We start from the raw sequence: 21,237 nt of genomic DNA, 5'->3' as shown, positions 1-21,237 counted from the left end.
GACCACACGAAAAATACAGACTGATATAAAATATTAACTGCATAAGACAAAGAGAAATGAATTCTGAGACTCAACAACAGAGATCCTGAGGCCACAGTAGCAAACTGAGAAAGAAGAGGTGATGGAAGGATACCAGGAAGTTCTTCACAGTGCTGGAACAATGCAATGAAATGTATGAGAAGGTAGTCAGTGCTACAACCACTAGAAATTAAAAAATGTACAATTGATTAAATACCAAAGATGGGTTACCATGAGCATAACTTGTATCTTTTAGCTGAAAATAAACAATTACAGATAGATATTTGCACAGACATAAATAGGTAACATACAGTACACACACAGACTCCATATAAGTGTAGATCCTCAAATGTAGCACCTTTGTATCTAGATGTCTCTTAAAACTAACCTTTCCTTTACACAGTAGTAGCAGTAGCAGCAGTAGTAGTAGTAGTAGTAGTATAGTAGTAGCAATAGTAGTATTTTCTAAACATATTACATAACTTTCTTTTAAATTTTTATATATATATTTTTAAATTTTACTAACAAGAACAAAAAAGTTGACTATTTGTCCCTGTATATACTGCATAAATAGAACTAAAATTTATCTTAGTTATATGGCAAAAAATTCTATAAAAATTCTGCAACTCACCTCTGTAGGAAGTTTCTCCAACAATATGATCATCATTGAGCTTCTTCCATGATCCATCTGTTCGATATTCGATGTCATAGTAGGCGACGGGAATGTTCGTGTCAAGAGGGGGCAGCCAGGAGATAACGTAGCCATCCAACCCATCCGAAACCTTCTTAATCGACACATTCCGTGGGGGTGGAGGCGGAGGGCCTAGCGGAAGCGATCCTTTGTCAATGGGATACAGCGGGCAGCGGGAGTACAGCAGTAGAACGACGGCAGTGGTGGTATTGGCGATGGTGGTGGTAGTAGTGGCGATGGTGGTGGTTGTGGCAAGGGTAATGATGGTGGTGGTGGTATTGGTATTTGTGGTGGTGAAGAAAGTAGTGGTAATGGCAATGGTGGTTGTAGTAGTTAGTAGCAGCAAATGTTATGTTGGGAGCAGTGGCAGTGTTGGTGAAACAGTAGTGGTGAGTGTTGTATTAGCAACCAGTGGTGGTGGTATGAATATTATAACAACAGTGATTGTAATAAAAAAAAACATCATTATGAAGTTCAAATTTGTTGACAAAAGTGTTATAAGGTGTAGAAGTATTTAAAGCAGTAGAAACAAAAATGTTTTGACAGTGCCATAAATAGTAATATAGTGAGATAAAATAACAATATTGTTGCATTTGTAACAGGGATAATATTACATGACATTTTAAATGCATGTTCCAAGAGTGAATATTAAAGTGGTGAAAATAATTGGAATGTTTGAAGAAATTTTTATAGCAAGGTGATGTTTATGTTTGTGTATTTGATATTTATAATTAATTAAATTATTATTAGAATTTTGAAGTTAAAAGTATTGGAAATGCAGTATTGATAGTATTGTATAGTAGTATCAGATGGAGGTGTGACAGTGTAGTTATATTAAAAATGGTCATAGTAGTGATTATTTGTTCATATGGTAAGAACAGTCAGTAGTCAATTGTCAGGTGGTGGCAGATGGTTGGTTGATTAGTGACAGCGATGGTGGTATTGGTGGTTTTGGTTGTGGTTGTAGTAGTGGTGGTGGTAGATCGAGCCATCCAGCAGCCAACGGGGTGGACAAGAAGCCAGCCAGCCGACCAACCAAACGAGGGCGGCGGGTGGCAGGCATCAGCGGCAGGTAAAAAGAGATCAAGACGAAAAACGTGACAGAAACGAGAACAGCTCCAGTCCAGAAGGAGGTAGTTATAGTGGTTGTAGTTAGTAAGGTCAAGGTGGGTTGCCGCAACAACTCTCCTAAGGACTCTTATAGGCTCAATCTTTAAATACTGTATAGCATTAGGTATTATCTACTTATTGGCTTCCAGATTTAAGTGAAAACATATCAATATGATGGTACTGTATATTTGCAATAATTGGAAACTTTTTATTTATTAGGGAAGAAGCTATCAATATTTAAATATTATTTATTTTTCTTTTATTTACTGGAGATGGGACACTGAAGAAAATAAGCAAATATTTAAACAATGATTAAGGATATTAATCTAGATTCATTACTACCTGTCATTCAAATAATGCTCAAGTGAACAAACTTTAAATCTTAAAATTAAAAACAATGTTAATCAAAATATGTAACATGTATCAACTTTCTTCAGGGAAGACATTTGGATTGCGAAAAAGATTTTGTGAAAAATCTACGTTTAAACAACAAGCCAATTGCATGCCATCCATGCACCTGAACAAAATGGCGTCCATAGAAGATGATAGGCAGAGCGAGACATCACAGATACAGGAATTAGAAGAGATGTTATTAAAGGGAATAATCACTTGCTAAGTCTTTAAAGCAAGAAGCATAAAGAAACAACAGCAGCAGGAAGAGGCTAGAGCTTCAGAGGAAGAAATGAAGAAGCAGTAATCACACTGCTAGATTATAAAAGATATGGTTATTCACTGTGCCTAAGGAACTGCTGCAGGCAGGACTACTGAAGAACTCAGAACAAAAGCCTAGCTAGTCAGGCTAGTTATCTGGCAAAAAAAAATAAATAAATAAATGCAGTTTGGGAGCAGCACATGAGCCTAGAAGAATAATATGCACAGGAATGGGATACGAGGACAGTGCATGAATCTCCTTAACAGTATAAACAGCAGATGTGAAAAATTAACACAGAAAAGCATAACACTAGACAAATTAGATGATATACAGTACAACTAGTATTAGAAGGAAGACAAAGTAAAAGTCAAAAGATCATAAAGAATTAGAAAAGTGCAGTGGTTCTGTAGAGAACATGAAAAGAAAATTATTTTTTAAGTAAAATGCACAGAAAAATATAAGTAAAAAAGATAATATACAATGAAGTATATGAGTGGGAGGATGATGCCAAGGATAACCAAAGAAAATGAAAGGTTGAGGTGAAGGGAAGGGAGGGTTATCTGAGCCAAATTACCCACGCTGATTCTGATATTATATTCAATAAGCAATTATCAAGAATTTTTAACATGAAGGTTCAGTTGATATTAACAATCTTATAAAAAGGGGGCAACTGGAGGGGATGAAAAATATTTTAAATCATACTGATTCTCCTTCTAATTATGAAATAATATGGGGCTACTGACTGATCTCCATACTGTGTACTGTTGTTGGAATGAGTGTATGGCCTTTAAGGTCAAATGAGAAGCTAAAGGAAAACTATTATGGCACACACTGACAAATTTACTATCTGGTATTGTAATGAATGTGGTAAATACAGTAATTATTCATAATTAAAAGTTATGAAGACAGTTGCAGTTAATAATTTTTTTAAATGCAGAAAAGGTTCTGCATTAAAAGAAATAAATAACTTTTGAAAAATATTAGTGTTGATTAATAGTATGAAGCAGTATACTATAATGATCCAATGATTAGTCTTTTGAGAGTGAAATTAGCTGAGTTAAAAATCATATGCTGCATTATCAGAACAGAGCACATGCTATGTTTCTAACTAATAAGGTACCAATGGCTGACATTTGAATATCAGTCACTACTGGCATATAATTCTTGCATCACAGTAGTACAAACACTAAACTTTGACATGAGCAAATTAAGAAACTAGTTTATTCAAGTGTCAGAGTGTTGCAGCCATACAATGCATTAACTGCCATCATGCCTTGCAAAAAAAAAAAAAAAATAACAGTGGCTTGTCAGTAGCACACAATGCACTACACTCGATCTGTTTTAAGTATTAACTCTATGGTGCTTTATAACCCATACAGTTTTAGTGCATGTTTTTGAACAAAATAATAATTAACTCTATAGCACAATATAAATGGAACTAAACAATGGTATTAAATATGGAAATATGCTAGTGGAATTCCTAGTAAATTATTCAAATTGACTGAATGGCATATTTATTGCTTTAGAGAACTATAATATCCTTTAAAGAGAATATGACATCCTTTGAAAGCAGTTTTGTGTAACCAGAAAATATACCAATTAATGCAGCTCTTTACTTACTCCCCGGTAATCACACTTCTACTGTCATGAACCCTAGCCTCTCATACTCACACACAACAAAGACAGACTGACACACACACACACACACCACACACATACATGCATGCATATACAACAGGCCTAGTGTCTAATTGACATGTGCCTAGGACAAAATGGTAACTAACACACACACACACACACAAGTAATATGCTAACCCAGATATTTACTAAAAATTACAACAGGTCAAAAATGTAAGTATAAAGATAAGGAGGAAGGAAGAAAGCAGCTCTGAGAAAGGAATATCAAACAAAAGCAAAAAAGAACAAAATATTTTACTAAAACTTGGAAAAAATAAACTGAATGAACAATACAAATATATAAAGTTTTAAAGATAATGACAAAATTGCAGAAATGTATGTTGAAACATGTGAGATATAGTGGTACTAAATGTAAAGTTCCAGAATGCACTTACACGACACTTTAGATATTGTGTTTTTAATTTTTTCACTATGATATCTGTATCAACAAAAAACAGTCTCTCTTTCCAACCACTGAAGTTGCTATTTCATTCTTCATGCTAAAAAATATTTGGAATTTCTCAGTCCTTTCTACAGGGATTTGTGAATTAAGAGGTGCAATGGTAATGTGGTAGGTGCTGACATTTGTTGTCCACAGCTCCAGAGACAATGAGGCCTCAGCTGACATCATCCAAGCATGCTTCAAGTTCCTTACACATTTAAAATCCTTGTATTCTTGTTTTTAACTATTGCATAAATAATTCAGGATTTCATACAGTATGTTATTACAATGTTTGGTGAATATATTATACACACACAGTAACCTCCCATTTTATGCAATCTTTTGTTTTGGCACATTTTTTTATTGCATACTCTAAAAAAGTGCTACCAAAAAATTAAACTTTTAAAAAATTTGTCTTTACATGCCATAATTTTTTAAACCCTGGTCCATGCCGTGATATCATGGCTTTGAGCTCAGGGTTCGTGCCGAATACGACACAAATTCTAGCAGCTTCAAATTTAGCATGAAAGGGCTGATAGTCCTACATATGAGAGAATGGGTCTGTGGGGTGAGTATGCACTATATAAAAAATCCTGCCACATAGAGTGCACAATGGGAAAAACAAACTGCGACCTTGTGTATGGCTTAAAACAATATCTCTGCAGTGTATTTTTGGAAAGTTTTATAGTTTTATTCTCAATTTCTTGGTATTATTTGAAAGAATGGATGACACATTACTGACACATTTTGATTAGATTCAGGACCTGAAGTAGCTTGACACCGAGTTCAAAGTAGCGGAAATACAGTGGACCCTTGACCAACGATGGCATCGTCTAACGTTAAATCCAACTAGCGATACATTTTAACACAAAAATTTTGCCTCGACTAGTGCTAAAAAACTCGACCAACATCATTCGTTCCGTTCGAGATGCGTCCACTTGTGGCCTGAGCATGCCAGTGTTTACAAGCCAGCCACAGTGGTCCTATCCAAACATACAATCTGAACATTTCATATTATCACAGCGTTTTTAGTGATTGCACCTGCAAAATAAGTCACCATGGGCCCCAAGAAAGCTTCTAGTGCCAACCCTACAGCAAAAAGGGTAAGAATTACTATGGATATGAAGAAAGAGATCATTGTTAAGTATGGAAGTGGAGTGCGTGTCTCCGAGCTGGCCAGGTTGTACACAAAACCCCAATCAACCATCGCTACTATTGTGGCCAAGAAAACGGCAATCAAGGAAGCTGTTCTTGCCAAAGGTGCAACTATGTTTTCGAAACTGAGACCGCAAGTGATAGAAGATGTTGAGAAACTGTTATTGGTGTGGATAAATGAAAAACAGATAGCTGGAGATAGCATCTCTCAAACGATCATATGTGAAAAGGCTAGGAAGTTGCATGACGATTTAATTAGAAAAATGCCTGCAACTAGTGGTGATGTGAGTGAACATAAGGCCAGCAAAGGTTGGTTCGAGAGATTTAAGAATCGTAGTGGTATACATAGTGTGATAAGGCATGGTGAGGCTGCCAGTTCGGACCAAAATGCAGCTGAAAAATATGTGCAGGAATTCAAGGAGTACATACACAGTGAAGAATTGAAACCTGAACAAGTGTTTAATTGTGATGAAACAGGCCTGTTTTGGAAGAAAATGCCAAGCAGGACCTACATTACTCAGGAGGAAAAGGCACTCCCAGGACATAAGCCTATGAAAGACAGGCTTACTCTGCTGATGTGTGCTAATGCTAGTGGTGATTGCAAAGTGAAGCCTTTATTGGTGTATCACGCTGAAATTCCCAGAGTGTTCAGGTAAAACAATGTCCTCAAGGACTTGACACCTCAAGTCCTAATGGAAGGGGATTCCCCTTCTAAACACTAACACCATCCACACTCTCCCCTCCTCCCATCCCATCAATCACCACCAGATCTTCAATAAAGGTAAGTGTCATGTAATTGTACATGTTTTCTTCAGTTTGTGTGTATTAAAATTAATATTTCATGTGGTAAAATTTTTTTTTCAATACTTTGGGGTGTCAGGAACGGATTAATTTGATTTCCATTATTCCTTAGGGGGAAAACGCGACTAACGATAATTTCGACTAACAATGAGCTCTCAGGAATGGATTAACATCGTTGGTCAAGGGTCCACTGTATTTGAATTTTGTTGATATTCCAGAGGCTAGGTAAAGCACCCCTACAGCCCCCAGTCTGGTTTATGGGCTTTTATTAGATTTTATTCAATTATTAGGAGGCTATGAACCATGGCTATACTATTTCATTATTCAAAAAATAGAGTAACTCTTCTATTTTTTGTGTGAATAAGAATTCAAAATTGAAAACGAGTACAATACAGTAGAGGGCTGAGGCTGTGACTAATGAACAGAGGAAATGTTTTATTATTGTGGACTCTAATTTTTAATTGGTATTTTTTAAATTTTGTGTGAAACTGGCCAAATTACTGAATTCTGATCACTTTATTGGGTAGCTGAAATTGTTGAATGGGTTGTTTCTTGTGCTCAGTCAATAGAATGAAAGGCATACTAGCAAAATAGCTAAGAATTTGGTTGACTGGAATAGTGGCCTGAAGCAGGACTCAAAGTTGGGGAAATCATAGATGTGTAAATTGCACCAAGACTGCTAACTTTGCAATAGTTTAATTCCATGAGTTTTCCATCAAATTTCATACTTTTGGTGTCATTACCTTTGGAAAAAGATTCTCTACCATTTCATTAGTTTTTTTTTTTTTTTTTGGTGTGTGGGGAAGGAGGTGGAGCCCAAGAACAAGTTTCAGATTGAACCCTGAAAGGGTGAATTGTTTTTATAACATTCCACAGAAATTTTCCAATATTGCTGGGTGGACAATCGTTCCATCCCACCTCCCTCCCCTTACCCATCTGAGCTTACTGGGCTATAGTATTTCATGTGTCTAAGTCAAATCCACTACAATGGAACTTCAGTATACAACCAGCTCCCTACTCGAACAAAGCTCAGCACTCGACCAAACAAATACGAACTGCCAGAACTTTGCTGTAAACAATTTCATGTTTCTTTGCATTTTTTTTGTTTTTTTGTATAAATAAATCACTATGGGGCCTACAACGATTAGTGATAACAGCCAACCAAACAGAAAACTGGTTGGGAAGAACTTGTTCAATACTCAAACGGAGCGGCACACGAACAGCCTTCTGGAATGAATTAAGGTCGCATACCGAGGTTCCACTCTAATTGCCTTCTCTTACAATTTCCATTGGCCACCCATGAAACCTACAGCTATTTTCTGGGAACATCTTGTGCCTTACTGACTGTATTTACCAAGCAATTTTTTATATTATTTATTATGATCCTACCTTGTGGCACCATAAAGGAACTTCAGTGATGCTGGAGGTATCAAGAGGAATAAGAATGAATCTGTGGTGATGTTGAAGAAAGTGAATGTTAGATATGCTTAGAAGTGAAGCACATGTAATGGAAACTACAGGAATTTGGCATGATCAGACACAACATTCAACAATGAAAAATAATGCTGCAAAAGTCATCAGATGGATGACTAGGTCATCTGCAAGGCTAAGTATGATACAAAAGTTACTCAATATGTGGAGTGAGGAATAAACCCAGAAAAGTGCTCACCTTAACAGATAAGACACAAGCTGAATCTTTCTACAAAACTGTATATAAGCAGGAAGAAGAGTTTCCACAAGAATACAAACTAATGCTAGCTGGTTAAATTTTTTTTAAAGGTACACCAAACTGCACACATTAAAATTTTCCACTACAAATGAACCATCTCCTAATGAATCTGCATCAACACAAGAAGCACAGCCATCCACCTGAGCCCAGTAAGCCAACATCAGTAATCCATACATACAATCTTCAACCGCTACAAGTGAGGTCTACCAGAAGGTGGGGAAGGGTGGGCCTGGAGGTTTAAATAGAGTGAAATCTTTTCATTATGAATTGTCAAATTCTTCTCGGCTTTTAATCATGATTCACAGGGTTGAGTTCCAGGGTGCTGAGCTACAGCTCCTTAAGACACATCAGGTGCTACTTAAGGTGCTAATTCAGGTGCTTAAGTGTTTTATTTTCTTTGTTTTATTTTATACTCAAAACCATTACTTTTAACTTTAAAATAATTCAGGTGCTAAAGTGTTTTATTTTCTTTGTTTTATTTTATACTCGAAACCATTACTTTTAACTTTAAAATAATTCAGGTGCTAAAGTGTCATATTTTCTTTGTTTTACTTTTATATTCAGTAGCTCCATCATTTTTAGATTTAAAATAATTATCTTAGTTCATATGTGTCAGTGGTTTAACATCAATTGCTTTTTATTTTTTAATAATTGTGACAGCTATTTCTCTACATATCCCTTATGAATGCAATTATCAATCCTGATATCAACCTCTTATTGAACTGCACACATAATCTTAACAGTAATTGCCATTACTACACTGCTAGTCAGGCTAATACTCTTAGAAACATGATAAGTGAGTCAGAGTTGAGTAAACACCATCTGATACTAGCAGGAGATTTCAACATCAACCTCATCCAAGCAACTGACCCTCCAGTAGCTGATTTCAAAAAATACTATGAACAACAGCTTGTTGCTACCCTCTATAACGAAGCCAACAAAAATCTCTGAGACAAGTGCCTCATTTTTTTTTATTTACTAACACACTGGCCAATTCCCACCAAGGCAGGGTGGCCCAAAAAAGAAAAACTTTCACCATCATTCACTCCATCACTGTCTTGCCAGAAGGGTGCTTTACACTACAGTTTTTAAACTGCAACATTAACACCCCTCCTTCAGAGTGCAGGCACTGTACTTCCCATCTCCAGGACTCAAGTCCGGCCTGCCGGTTTCCCTGAACCCCTTCATAAATGTTACTTTGCTCACACTCGAACAGCACGTCAAGTATTAAAAACCATTTGTCTTCATTCACTCCTATCAAACATGCTCATGCATGCCTGCTGGAAGTCCAAGCCCCTCGCACACAAAACCTCCTTTACCCCCTCCCTCCAACCTTTCCTCGGCCGACCCCTACCCCGCCTTCCTTCCACTACAGACTGATACACTCATGAAGTCATTCTGTTTCACTCCATTCTCTCTACATGTCCGAACCACCTCAACAACCCTTCCTCAGCCCTCTGGACAACAGTTTTGGTAATCTCGCACCTCCTCTTAACTTCCAAACTACAAATTCTCTGCATTATATTCACACCACACATTGCCCTCAGACATGACATCTCCACTGCCTCCAGCCTTCTCCTCGCTGCAACATTCATCACCCATATAAGAGCATTGGTAAAACTATACTCTCATACATTTCCCTCTTTGCCTCCAAGGACAAAGTTCTTTGTCTCCACAGACTCCTAAGTGCACCGCTCACCCTTTTCCCCTCATCAATTCTATGATTCGCCTCATCTTTCATAGACCCATCCGCTGACACGTCCACTCCCAAATATCTGAATACATTCACCTCCTCCATACTCTCTCCCTCCAATCTGATATCCAATCTTTCATCACCTAATTTTTTTGTTATCCTCATAACCTTACTCCTTCCTGTATTCACTTTTAATTTTCTTCTTTTGCATACCCTACCAAATTCATCCACCAACCTCTGCAACTTCTCTTCAGAATCTCCCAAGAGCACAGTGTCATCTGCAAAGAGCAACTGTGAAAACCCCCACCTTATGTGTGATTCTTTATCTTTTAACTCCATGCCTCTTGCCAAGACCCTCACATTTACTTCTCTTACAACCCCATCTATAAATATATTAAACAACCACGGTGACATCACACATCCTTGTCTAAGGCCTACTTTTACTGGGAAATAATCTCCCTCTTTCCTACATACTCTAAATTGAGCCTGACTATCCTCGTAAAAACTCTTCACTGCTTTCAGTAACCTACCTCCTACACCATACACCTGCAGCATCTGCCACATTGCCCCCCTATCCACCCTGTCATACGCCTTTTCCAAATCCATAAATGCCACAAAGACCTCTTTAGCCTTATCTAAATACTGTTCACTTATATGTTTCACTATAAACACCTGGTCCACACACCCCCTACCTTTCCTAAAACCTCCTTGTTCATCTGCTATCCTATTCTCCGTCTTACTCTTAATTCTTTCAATAATAACTCTACCATACACTTTACCAGGTATACTCAACAGACTTATCCCCCTATAATTTTTGCACTCTCTTTTGTCCCCTTTGCCTTTATACAAAGAAACTATGCATGCTCTCTGCCAATCCCTTGGTACCTTACCCTCTTCCATACATTTATTAAATAATTGCACCAACCACTCCAAAACTACATCCCCACCTGCTTTTAACATTTCTATCTTTATCCCATCAATCCCGGCTGCCTTACCCCCTTTCATTTTACCTACTGCCTCATGAAATCACAGCTTCCCTATCTTCATCAACATTTAACAATTCCTCAAAATATTCCCTCCATCTTCCCAATACCTCTAACTCTCCATTTAATAACTCTCCTCTCCTATTTTTAACTGACAAATCCATTTGTTCTCTAGGCTTCCTTAACTTGTTAAACTCACTCCAAAACTTTTTCTTATTTTCAACAAAATTTGTTGATAACATCTCACCCACTCTCTCATTGGCTCTCTTTTTACATTGCTTCACCACTCTCTTAACCTCTCTCATTTTCTCCATATACTCTTCCCTCCTTGCATCACTTCTACTTTGTAAAAACTTCTCATATGCTAACTTTTTCTCCCTTACTACTCTCTTTACATCATCATTCCACCAATTGCTCCTCTTCCCTCCCGCACCCACTTTCCTGTAACCACAAACTTCTGCTGAACACTCTAACACTACATTTTTAAACCTACCCCATACCTCTTCGACCCCATTGCCTATGCTCTCATTAGCCCATCTATGCCTCCTCTTTTAGTTTATAAACCTTCACCTCTCTCTTCCCTGATGCTTCTATTTTCCTTGTATCCCATCTACCTTTTACTCTCAGTGTAGCTACAACTAAAAAGTGATCTGATATATCTGTGGCCCCTCTATAAACATGTACATCCTGAAGTCTACTCAACAGTCTTTTATCTACCAATACATAATCCAACAAACTACTGTCATTTCGCCCTACATCATATCTTGTATACTTATTTATCCTCTTTTTCTTAAAATATGTATTACCTATAACTAAACCCCTTTCTATACAAAGTTCAATCAAAGGGCTCCCATTATCATTTACACCTGGCACTCCAAACTTACTTACCACACCCTCTCTAAAAGTTTCTCCTACGTTAGCATTCAGGTCCCCTACCACAATTACTCTCTCACTTGGTTCAAAGGTTCCTATACATTCGCCTCATACGACACGCATGGTTTACGGAGGAAAGATTCTTTTCCACTTCCCCATGGACAATAGAAGAAATAAGGAAGAACAAGAGCTATTTAGAAAAAGGAGAAAAACCTAGATATATGTATATATATATATATATATATATAAATAAATAAATATATATATATATATATATATATATATATATATATATAAATGAATATATATATATATATACAGGAAGGCCCCGCTTTACGGCGTTTCACTTTACGGCGTTCCGCTAATACGGACATTTCAAATTATGACCAAAACTCACTATACGGCTCCCCCCACCTGACTTTCTAATACGGTCACCATGCCCCACCCTGTTTGTTTACATTCTCCATGAGCTCAGTAAGCACTAAGTCTCTCCATTTTGTCTGGAAACTCCAAAATTTCAAATGTTTTTAAAAGTTATTTCATATTTTATATATACTCTGATAATTATACTTATGTATACCTGTACCTAAATAAACTTACATACATCGAGTCATTTAAATGTCGTATATTACGGTAATATACACATTTTCATTAATCCATCCATGATATTTTTTTCAAAATTATATAATAAACACGATGCATAACATATAAATAAGATAAATACACCCCACAGTAGAATAAATAAACATAAATGTGAGATGTGAGCAGACGACTTCCACAAGTGACGCCATAATAACAATACTCACCGAGTCTCATTAAATGTCGTATATTACGGTAATATACACATTTTCATTAATCCATCCATGATATTTTTTTCAAAATTATATAATAAACACGATGCATAACATATAAATAAGATAAATACACCCCACAGTAGAATAAATAAACATAAATGTGAGATGTGAGCAGACGACTTCCACAAGTGACGCCATAATAACAATACTCACCGAGTCTCATTAAATGTCGTATATTACGGTAATATACACATTTTCATTAATCCATCCATGATATTTTTTTCAAAATTATATAATAAACACGATGCATAACATATAAATAAGATAAATACACCCCACAGTAGAATAAATAAACAAATGTGAGATGTGAGCAGACGACTTGCACAAGTGGTGATAATAACAATACTCGCCGAGTCTCATTAAATGTCGTATATTACGGTAATATACACATTTTCATTAATCCATCCATGATATTTTTTTCAAAATTATATAATAAACACGATGCATAACATATAAATAAGATAAATACACCCCACAGTAGAATAAATAAACATAAATGTGAGATGTGGTAGCAGACGACTTGCACAAGTGGTGATAATAACAATACTCACCGAGTCTCATTAAATGTCGTATATTGCGGTAATATACACATTTTCATTAATCCAGCCATGATATTTTTTTCAAAATTATATAATAAACACGATACATAACATAAAAAGATGATAAATACACCCCACAATAGAATAAATAAACATAAATATAAGATGTGGGAGCCTGGTTTGTTTACATAACTCTGCGCCTGTTACCTCTCATGTACTCATTCTTTCTCTCTCTCATTTATTCGTTTTATCTCATTTACTTACTCCTGACCCTACATTAAGACTACAAATATTTTAAGGTAAGTAATGAGTGAACTGTATATACATTTTATCGCTCTGGGATGCTTAAATATCATAGAATAGTATGTGTGGGTGGGGTGGCCTGGCGAGGTAGCCTGGCTATTACAATACATACCACACTTGATTTCTTACAATAAATACTACTTGTCTCACCCTAGATTAAAACTATAAATATTTTAAGGTAAGTAATGAGTGCACTATGTGTGTATTGTACCTTTTTATTGTTTTTTGATGCCTGGTTCTATTGCTAACTTAATATATGTTAGTGTAAACTTGTTATCTAGTGTTTGTATGCATTTATAAGTGGAAAAAAATACAGGGTGTTCCACTTTACGGCGATTTCCGCTTTACGGCGGTAGCCTGGAACCTAACCTGCCTTATTCTATTGTGGGGTGTATTTATCATCTTTTTATGTTATGTATCGTGTTTATTATATAATTTTGAAAAAAATATCATGGATGGATTAATGAAAATGTGTATATTACCGTAATATACGACATTTAATGAGACTCGGTATTGTTATTATCACCACTTGTGCAAGTCGTCTGCTACGACATCTCACATTTGTTTATTTATTCTACTGTGGGGTGTATTTATCTTATTTATATGTTATGCATCGTGTTTATTATATAATTTTGAAAAAAATATCATGGATGGATTAATGAAAATGTGTATATTACCGTAATATACGACATTTAATGAGACTCAGTATTGTTATTATCACCACTTGTGCAAGTCGTCTGCTCACATCTCACATTTGTTTATTTATTCTACTGTGGGGTGTATTTATCTTATTTATATGTTATGCATCGTGTTTATTATATAATTTTGAAAAAAATATCATGGATGGATTAATGAAAATGTGTATATTACCGTAATATACGACATTTAATGAGACTCGGTGACTATTGTTATTATGGCGTCACTTGTGGAAGTCGTCTGCTCACATCTCACATTTATGTTTAAGTGGGGCTCCTGTGTGTATTTATCTTATTTATATGTTATGCATCGTGTTTATTATATACGTAATTTTGAAAAAAATATCATGGATGGATTAATGAAAATGTGTATATTACCGTAATATACGACATTTAATGAGACTCGGTGACTATTGTTATTATGGCGTCACTTGTGGAAGTCGTCTGCTCACATCTCACATTTATGTTTATTTATTCTACTGTGGGGTGTATTTATCTTATTTATATGTTATGCATCGTGTTTATTATATAATTTTGAAAAAAATATCATGGATGGATTAATGAAAATGTGTATATTAACGTAATATACGACATTTAAATGACTCGATGTATGTAAGTTTATTTAGGTACAGGTATACATAAGTATAATTATCAGAGTACCTGATAACTTTTAAAAACATTTGAAATTTTGGAGTTTCCAGACAAAATGGAGAGACTTAGTGCTTACTGAGCTCATGGAGAATGTAAACAAACAGGGTGGGGCACGGTGACCGTATTAGAAAGTCAGGTGGGGGGAGCCGTATAGTGAGTTTTGGTCATAATTTGAAATGTCCGTATTAGCGGAACGCCGTAAAGCGGAACGCCGTAAAGCAGGGCCCTCCTGTATATATATATATATACACATGCATGTGCGTGTCTGTGAAGTGTGACCAAAGTGTAAGTAGGAGTAGAAAGATATCCCTCTTATCTAGCGTGTTTATGAGACAGAAAAAGAAACCAGCAATCCTACCATCATGCAAAACAGTTACAGGTTTCTGTTTCACAGTCATCTGGCAGGATGGTAGTACTTCCCTGGGTGGTTGCTGTCTACCAACCTACTACCTACCTGATTACCTGACCATATCTGGACCAACACGATATCCCCACTACAAGCAGGTATAATCACAGACAACACCACAGACCATTACCCTACCTTTCTCATAACCAACTTATCTAAATTGCCTCAAGAAACAAGAAAGATCTCATTTTGCCTGCATGATGAGACATCGATAAAGAACCCAAAATTAGCACTAGGTGCCATCGACTGGCAGAGAGAGCTAGCTGACAGTAATAATATTGATAAAGATGTCAAATTTTTTTTACCCTAAACCTCTATAACAAGCATTGTCCAATCAAAATGAAACAGATCACAGAAAAGAGACTAAACAGCCCATGGCTAACAAAAGGTATCCTCAAATCTATTAACCCTTTCAGGGTCCGTGCTGTGGTTCTATGGCTTTGAGTTGAGGGTCCAAACCGTAGATCTATGCCATGAGCTCAGCTCACTCTGATAAGCTGTGAGTGGTAAATTTGGGCCTAGATATGAGAGAATACGTCTATGTGGTATGTGTGCACCACATAAAACAAATCCTGCAGCACACAGTGCATAATGAGAGAAAAAAACTGAGACCATAATTTTTGAGTAAAACAGTGACTTTGCAGTGTTTTTTGTATGTTTTTTATAGTTGTATTTGCAATTTCTTGGTCTCATTTGATAGAATGGAAGATATATTACAGAAATAGAGATGATTTTGATTGGTTTTAGTACTGGAAATGGTTGACACTGAGCTCAAAGTAGAGGAAATGCTAAATTTTTGCCGATGTTCAAGAGTAAACAAATGACCTCACACGTCTAATACACGCCAGCTGGTGGGTCTAATATATGTTCACAAATGTGTTGATATTATTTATACAATTATTGCAATATTGCATAACAGTAAATCTCCTATTTTTTGGTTTGAATAAAAATTCATTATGTGAATAAAAAATCAAAATGGAATTCACTTGTAAAGCCTGAAAACATAACTAATGAACAGAGGAAATGTTAGTTTAGTGCCAGGAATGCCTGCATTGTTTATTCTGAACCCTATTTTGAACTTTGCGTTAAATTAGCCAAATTAACAATTTCCGATCACTTTATTTTATAGTTGAAACAGTTGACTTGGCGATTTCTTGTGCTCAATCAATAGAATAGAAATAATACTAGTGAAACAGCTAAGAATTTGGTTGACTGGAATAATGTAATTGGCCTACAATGGGAGTCAAGGTCGGCAAAATCGCTGCTGCGTAAATATCGCTGACACATCGAAATTCACGAGAGCATAATTTCGTCAATTTTCCATCAAATTTCGTACTTTTTTTATTACCTTCGGAAAATGATTCTCTACCATTTCATAAGAAAAAATAACTAAAATTTTTTTTGAAAATTTTTGGACCCTGGTACAGGTCCTTCATCACAAATCCGGCATCATTGGGATCTGTAGTGTGCCAAATTACAGAGTGGTTAGGTTAGAATACACTTAATAAAATTAACCAATTTGACTTACACAGTTCATTGAACGTCGGCAAAAATCGAACATTTCTGCTACTTTGAGCTCAATTTCAAGGTACTTTTCTTCATGAAAGCAATCAAAATCATGTCTATTTCTGTAATATATCTTCCATTCTATCAAATGAGTCCCAAAAAATGAGAATACAACCATAAAAACCATACGAAAATATACTGCAAAGAGGCGGTTAATGGCCGAGAAGTTAACTCCCTTATTTATCGTCCGTCTTTTTATTTTTGTTGTACGTTAAGAAGCATCTTTCCATCATACATTGCCCAAGTTTCAATGAGATAGCCCAACAAACAACCGAGAAAAAAAATATTTACTAAAAATCATATATGGCAAGCCCAAGCCAGGTACTGGAAAAAAGTCACTTTGTCTCACTTTTCTGGGTTATCCTAGGTTCTCTATACATACACTGCTATGTATGATAATCTATGTAACTGTATTTGTGTATACCTGAATAAACTTATTTACTTCTAGTCTGTCAACTGAGTACAAGAAACCGCCCATTCACTTATTTCAACTACCCAATAAAGTGGTCAGAAATTGGCAATTTGGCCTATTTCACACAAATTTCAACAGATGCCAATTTCAAAATAGGATCCAGAATAAACAATGCAGACATTCCTGGCATTAAAGTAACATTTTCTCTGTTAATTAATCACGGCTACAGGCCCCTCTTATATTACTCTTGCTTCTCATTTGGAATTTTTATTCACAAAAAAATAGATTTACTGTTATGCAGACTGCTGCATTATTGTAATAATTGTATAAATAATGTCAAGCCATTCTTGACTACGTATTGGACTGGCAGGCGAACAGGTATTGGACGGTGACGTCTTTTGTTTACTCTTGAGCTTCGCTAAAGAATAGAACATTTTTGCTACTGTGAGCGCAATTTCAAGGTACTTTTCGTCATGAAAGCAATCAAAATCATATCTATTTCTGTAACATATCTTTCATTCTATCAAATGAGACTGAAAAAATGAGAATATAACCATAAAATCCATACAAAAATATACTGCTAAGCGGCCGCTAATGACTGAGAAGTGAACTCTGCTATTTATGGTCTGATTTCTTTCATTTTTGGTGTACGTTAAGAAGTATCTTTCCATCATACATTGCCCAAGTTTGAATAAGATAACCCAACAAACAACTGAGAAAATAATATAATAATAATAATAATAATAATAATAATAATAATAATAATAATATCTTTATTTACTACATGTACAGGTACAAGGTATACAGGCCTGGCTGACATCAGTGACATACTACTGTATAGAAAGCCGCTTGTTATGCAGAATATTTCAAGAAAATTAGGTCAGTGTCCCAGGATAACACCCACACTAGTCGACTAACACCCAGGTACCCATTTACTGATGGGTAAACATAGACAACAGGTGTAAAGAAACATGCCTAATGTTTCTACCCTGGCTGAGAATCGAATATTTACCAAAAATCATGTATGGCTAACCCAAGCCAGGTACTAAAAATAAGCCACATTGACTTTTTTTTGGGTTATCCTAGGTTCTCTACACATATGCTGCTTTGTTTCAGGTTTATGGTGCAGTACGAGTGTATATGACAGTTAGCCCTGTGCTACACTTCGTTTTCTCTAATATAAGCCACCAAGACAGGGATAGGAGAATGGTATTTGCATGCCATATCCTCTTCATACCTCCATCGAACTGCTCGGTGTTATGCCAAATATTATTCATTCTGGAGTATTTAACATGTTTTATGTTATTTATATTGTTTATTATGTCATATTAGATCAATTGTGATAGGCAAATAAGCTGTAGTGTTGATATTAGCGTAATAATAAAGCATATTCTCTTGATTCATGAGACTGAGCTCATGGCAACCGACAGTATCTGCAAAGCCACCTTATCTTTAATGGATAATGTACTGTGTAGGTGCTTTACATAATGAGAAGCATTTCTTTTATTCATTGGAACCATGGCTAGGGTTAAAAGTAAGCAGGTTAAAACAATAAACGGAGAAAAAAAATTGGAATGACCCAGGAAATTTGAAATTATGCTAGCCAAAATTAGTGCCGAATAACTGAAGGAACCGAATAACTGATTGCTGGATTTGTGATGGCGGACCTGTACACACTTTGAAATTTGGCCTCTGGACCCTGAAAGGGTTAATAAAAAAACACCAACTTGAAAAAAAGTTCAGATTAGGCCTAATTACTAAAGAATTTACTAAAAGATACATATCAATACTCACAAAACTAATACGAAAATCAAAGCAAATGTATTACAAAAATAGATTTAGTGAAATAAAAGGTGATATGACAAGTACCTGGCAAACCCTATCCAAAATTTTGGGCTCTAGGAAACCGTCTGGAAACAGAGAGAAACTTAACTAAACTAGATGAACCTCACATACAACCTAAAGACATGGCCGACAAATTTAATGCCTTCTTCCCTACTGTAGGATCAAAACTAGCAAGTCAAATTCCTTGCTCAAATACCCAGCCGAATGAGTACCTCTCTTGCAACTACCCAAATACTCTGTTTCTAGCTCCAACTAATTCCACTGAAGTCTCACTCATCATTAAATCATTAAAAAACAAAGCAGGTGATCTGGATAACTTGCCACCATTCATATATAAAAAAGCTGCATATGAGAGGTCACCCATTACTGCAACAATGTTTAACAGATCTGCAGCATCCTCAACCTTTCCAAGGGTCACCCCAATCCACAAAGGAGGTGATCCAACTGACTTGAACAACTATAAACCCATATTAAACTTGCCCTTATACAAATGCTTGAACTAATATACACAGCCCTCGATAAAAATAAATATCCTCTGGGGCTCTTTATCAGCCTACGAAAAGCATTTGATACAGTCGACCACAATCTCTTACACCACAAACTGAATCATTATGGCATCAGAGGACATTCTCTTAACTACCTAAAATCCTATCATAACGACAGACACCAGTATGTACATGCAAATGGAGTCAACTCCGCTATCCAACCTGTAGCTGTAGGAGTACCCCAGGGTAGAGTCCTAGGCCCACTCCTCTTTATCATCTACATCAATGATCTCCCCAATGCATCCCAACTCCTTACACCAGTTCTATTCGCAGATGACGCTACATATGTCTACTCCCATTCAGACCCAGCTGTACTTAGAAACACTGTAAACAATGAACTGCTAAAGATATATACTTGGATGATGACCAACAAACTCACTCTCAATATAGACAAAACATAGTTCATGCTGTTTGGCAACAGAGCCTTAAATATCCAACTTAACATACTGTTAAATGGTTTCCCTATATCAAGACACACGGAGGGCAAATTTCTAGGTCTTCTCCTTGACTGTAATCTTAAATTTCAGTCCCATACCCATCACATAGCCATGAAAATTTCCATATCAGTAGAAATCCTTTCCAAGATATGATACTATGTACCACAAATGACTCTCCTTACCCAGTACCACACTCTAATATATCTTTACCTCAACTATGGTATTTGTGCCTGGGGCTTAACCACAGCCAACCACCTTAGACCCTTAATAATCCAACAAAAAGCTATTGTGCAGGTGATAACTAGCTCCTGTGCTAGACAACACACCCCACCACTTTTCAAAAGACTCAACTTGCTAAATATACAAGACATACACTCTTATTATTGTGCCTACTACATATACAGAACATTAAATTCCACTGTAAACCCTCCCCTAAAACTACTCCTTGACAGTTACAACAGAATACACAGCTACAATACAAGGCATAAAGCACTTTTCAACATCCCTCGAGTCAGTCTCTCACTATGCAAGAACGCTATGCACATAAAGGGCCCGAAGATCTGGAACTCACTACCAGAACAGGTCAAGGATCCCCTGACAGCTTATAAATTTAGGACTTTGCTAAAAAAATCATCTTATCTCACAATATTAACCAAATCAACCAAAACATCTGCTTACTAGTTTCATTATGTGACCTCTAGGCTCTTAATTCTGCCAATCCATAAAATCATCTTATCTCTCAATATTAACCAAATCAGCCAAAAATCTGCTAATTATTTTTATTATGTGACCTCCTGGCTTTTAATTCTGCCAATCCATAAAGTATTACCACCTGCACCATTACTTGTAAGGTAGATTTTGTGTGCAATTTCAAGATTATTTTACTGAACCCTACTCCACCTTACTACCTCTCACTTGTATTAAGTTTAAATAAGATTGTAAAACAGATAACCACTACTTCTTGTCTAGTTTTAAGTATAGTTACTATGTACTACTATCTTATCTAGTTTTAATTAGTTACTATGTTTCAGGATTAGTTTTCCCAAAATGCCTCAGCATGATAGTGGCTATCTTTGTACTTAGCAAATCAAAACTGTAATTACACATTGCAACCTTTACAAAGAAATAAACTTTACTTATCTTGGAACTATTGAGGAAAT

At 36.1% G+C, this 21,237-nt stretch overlaps 1 protein-coding gene across 5 annotated transcripts in view; it reads right to left on the bottom strand.

Annotated features, from left to right (window-relative positions):
* The window catches only part of LOC128696401 (protein turtle-like), a 1,392,149-nt gene that overhangs the window by 346,831 nt on the left and 1,024,081 nt on the right, over positions 1-21,237 (bottom strand). For 3 of the 5 annotated variants that reach the window (XM_070092535.1, XM_070092538.1, XM_070092537.1), the window contains one exon: positions 650-841. In XM_070092535.1, coding sequence (XP_069948636.1) covers positions 650-841 — 192 coding nt within the window. Of the gene's footprint in view, positions 1-649; positions 857-21,237 lie in introns of all 5 variants that reach the window. The other 2 variants (XM_070092536.1, XM_070092539.1) reach the window with 1 other exon arrangement.

The sequence above is a fragment of the Cherax quadricarinatus genome, chromosome 39 (assembly GCF_038502225.1).
Source record: "Cherax quadricarinatus isolate ZL_2023a chromosome 39, ASM3850222v1, whole genome shotgun sequence".
In the NCBI taxonomy this organism is placed as follows: domain Eukaryota; kingdom Metazoa; phylum Arthropoda; class Malacostraca; order Decapoda; family Parastacidae; genus Cherax; species Cherax quadricarinatus.
Note: the sequence above shows the minus strand (reverse complement) of the source record. Positions and strands in the feature narration are given on the sequence as shown.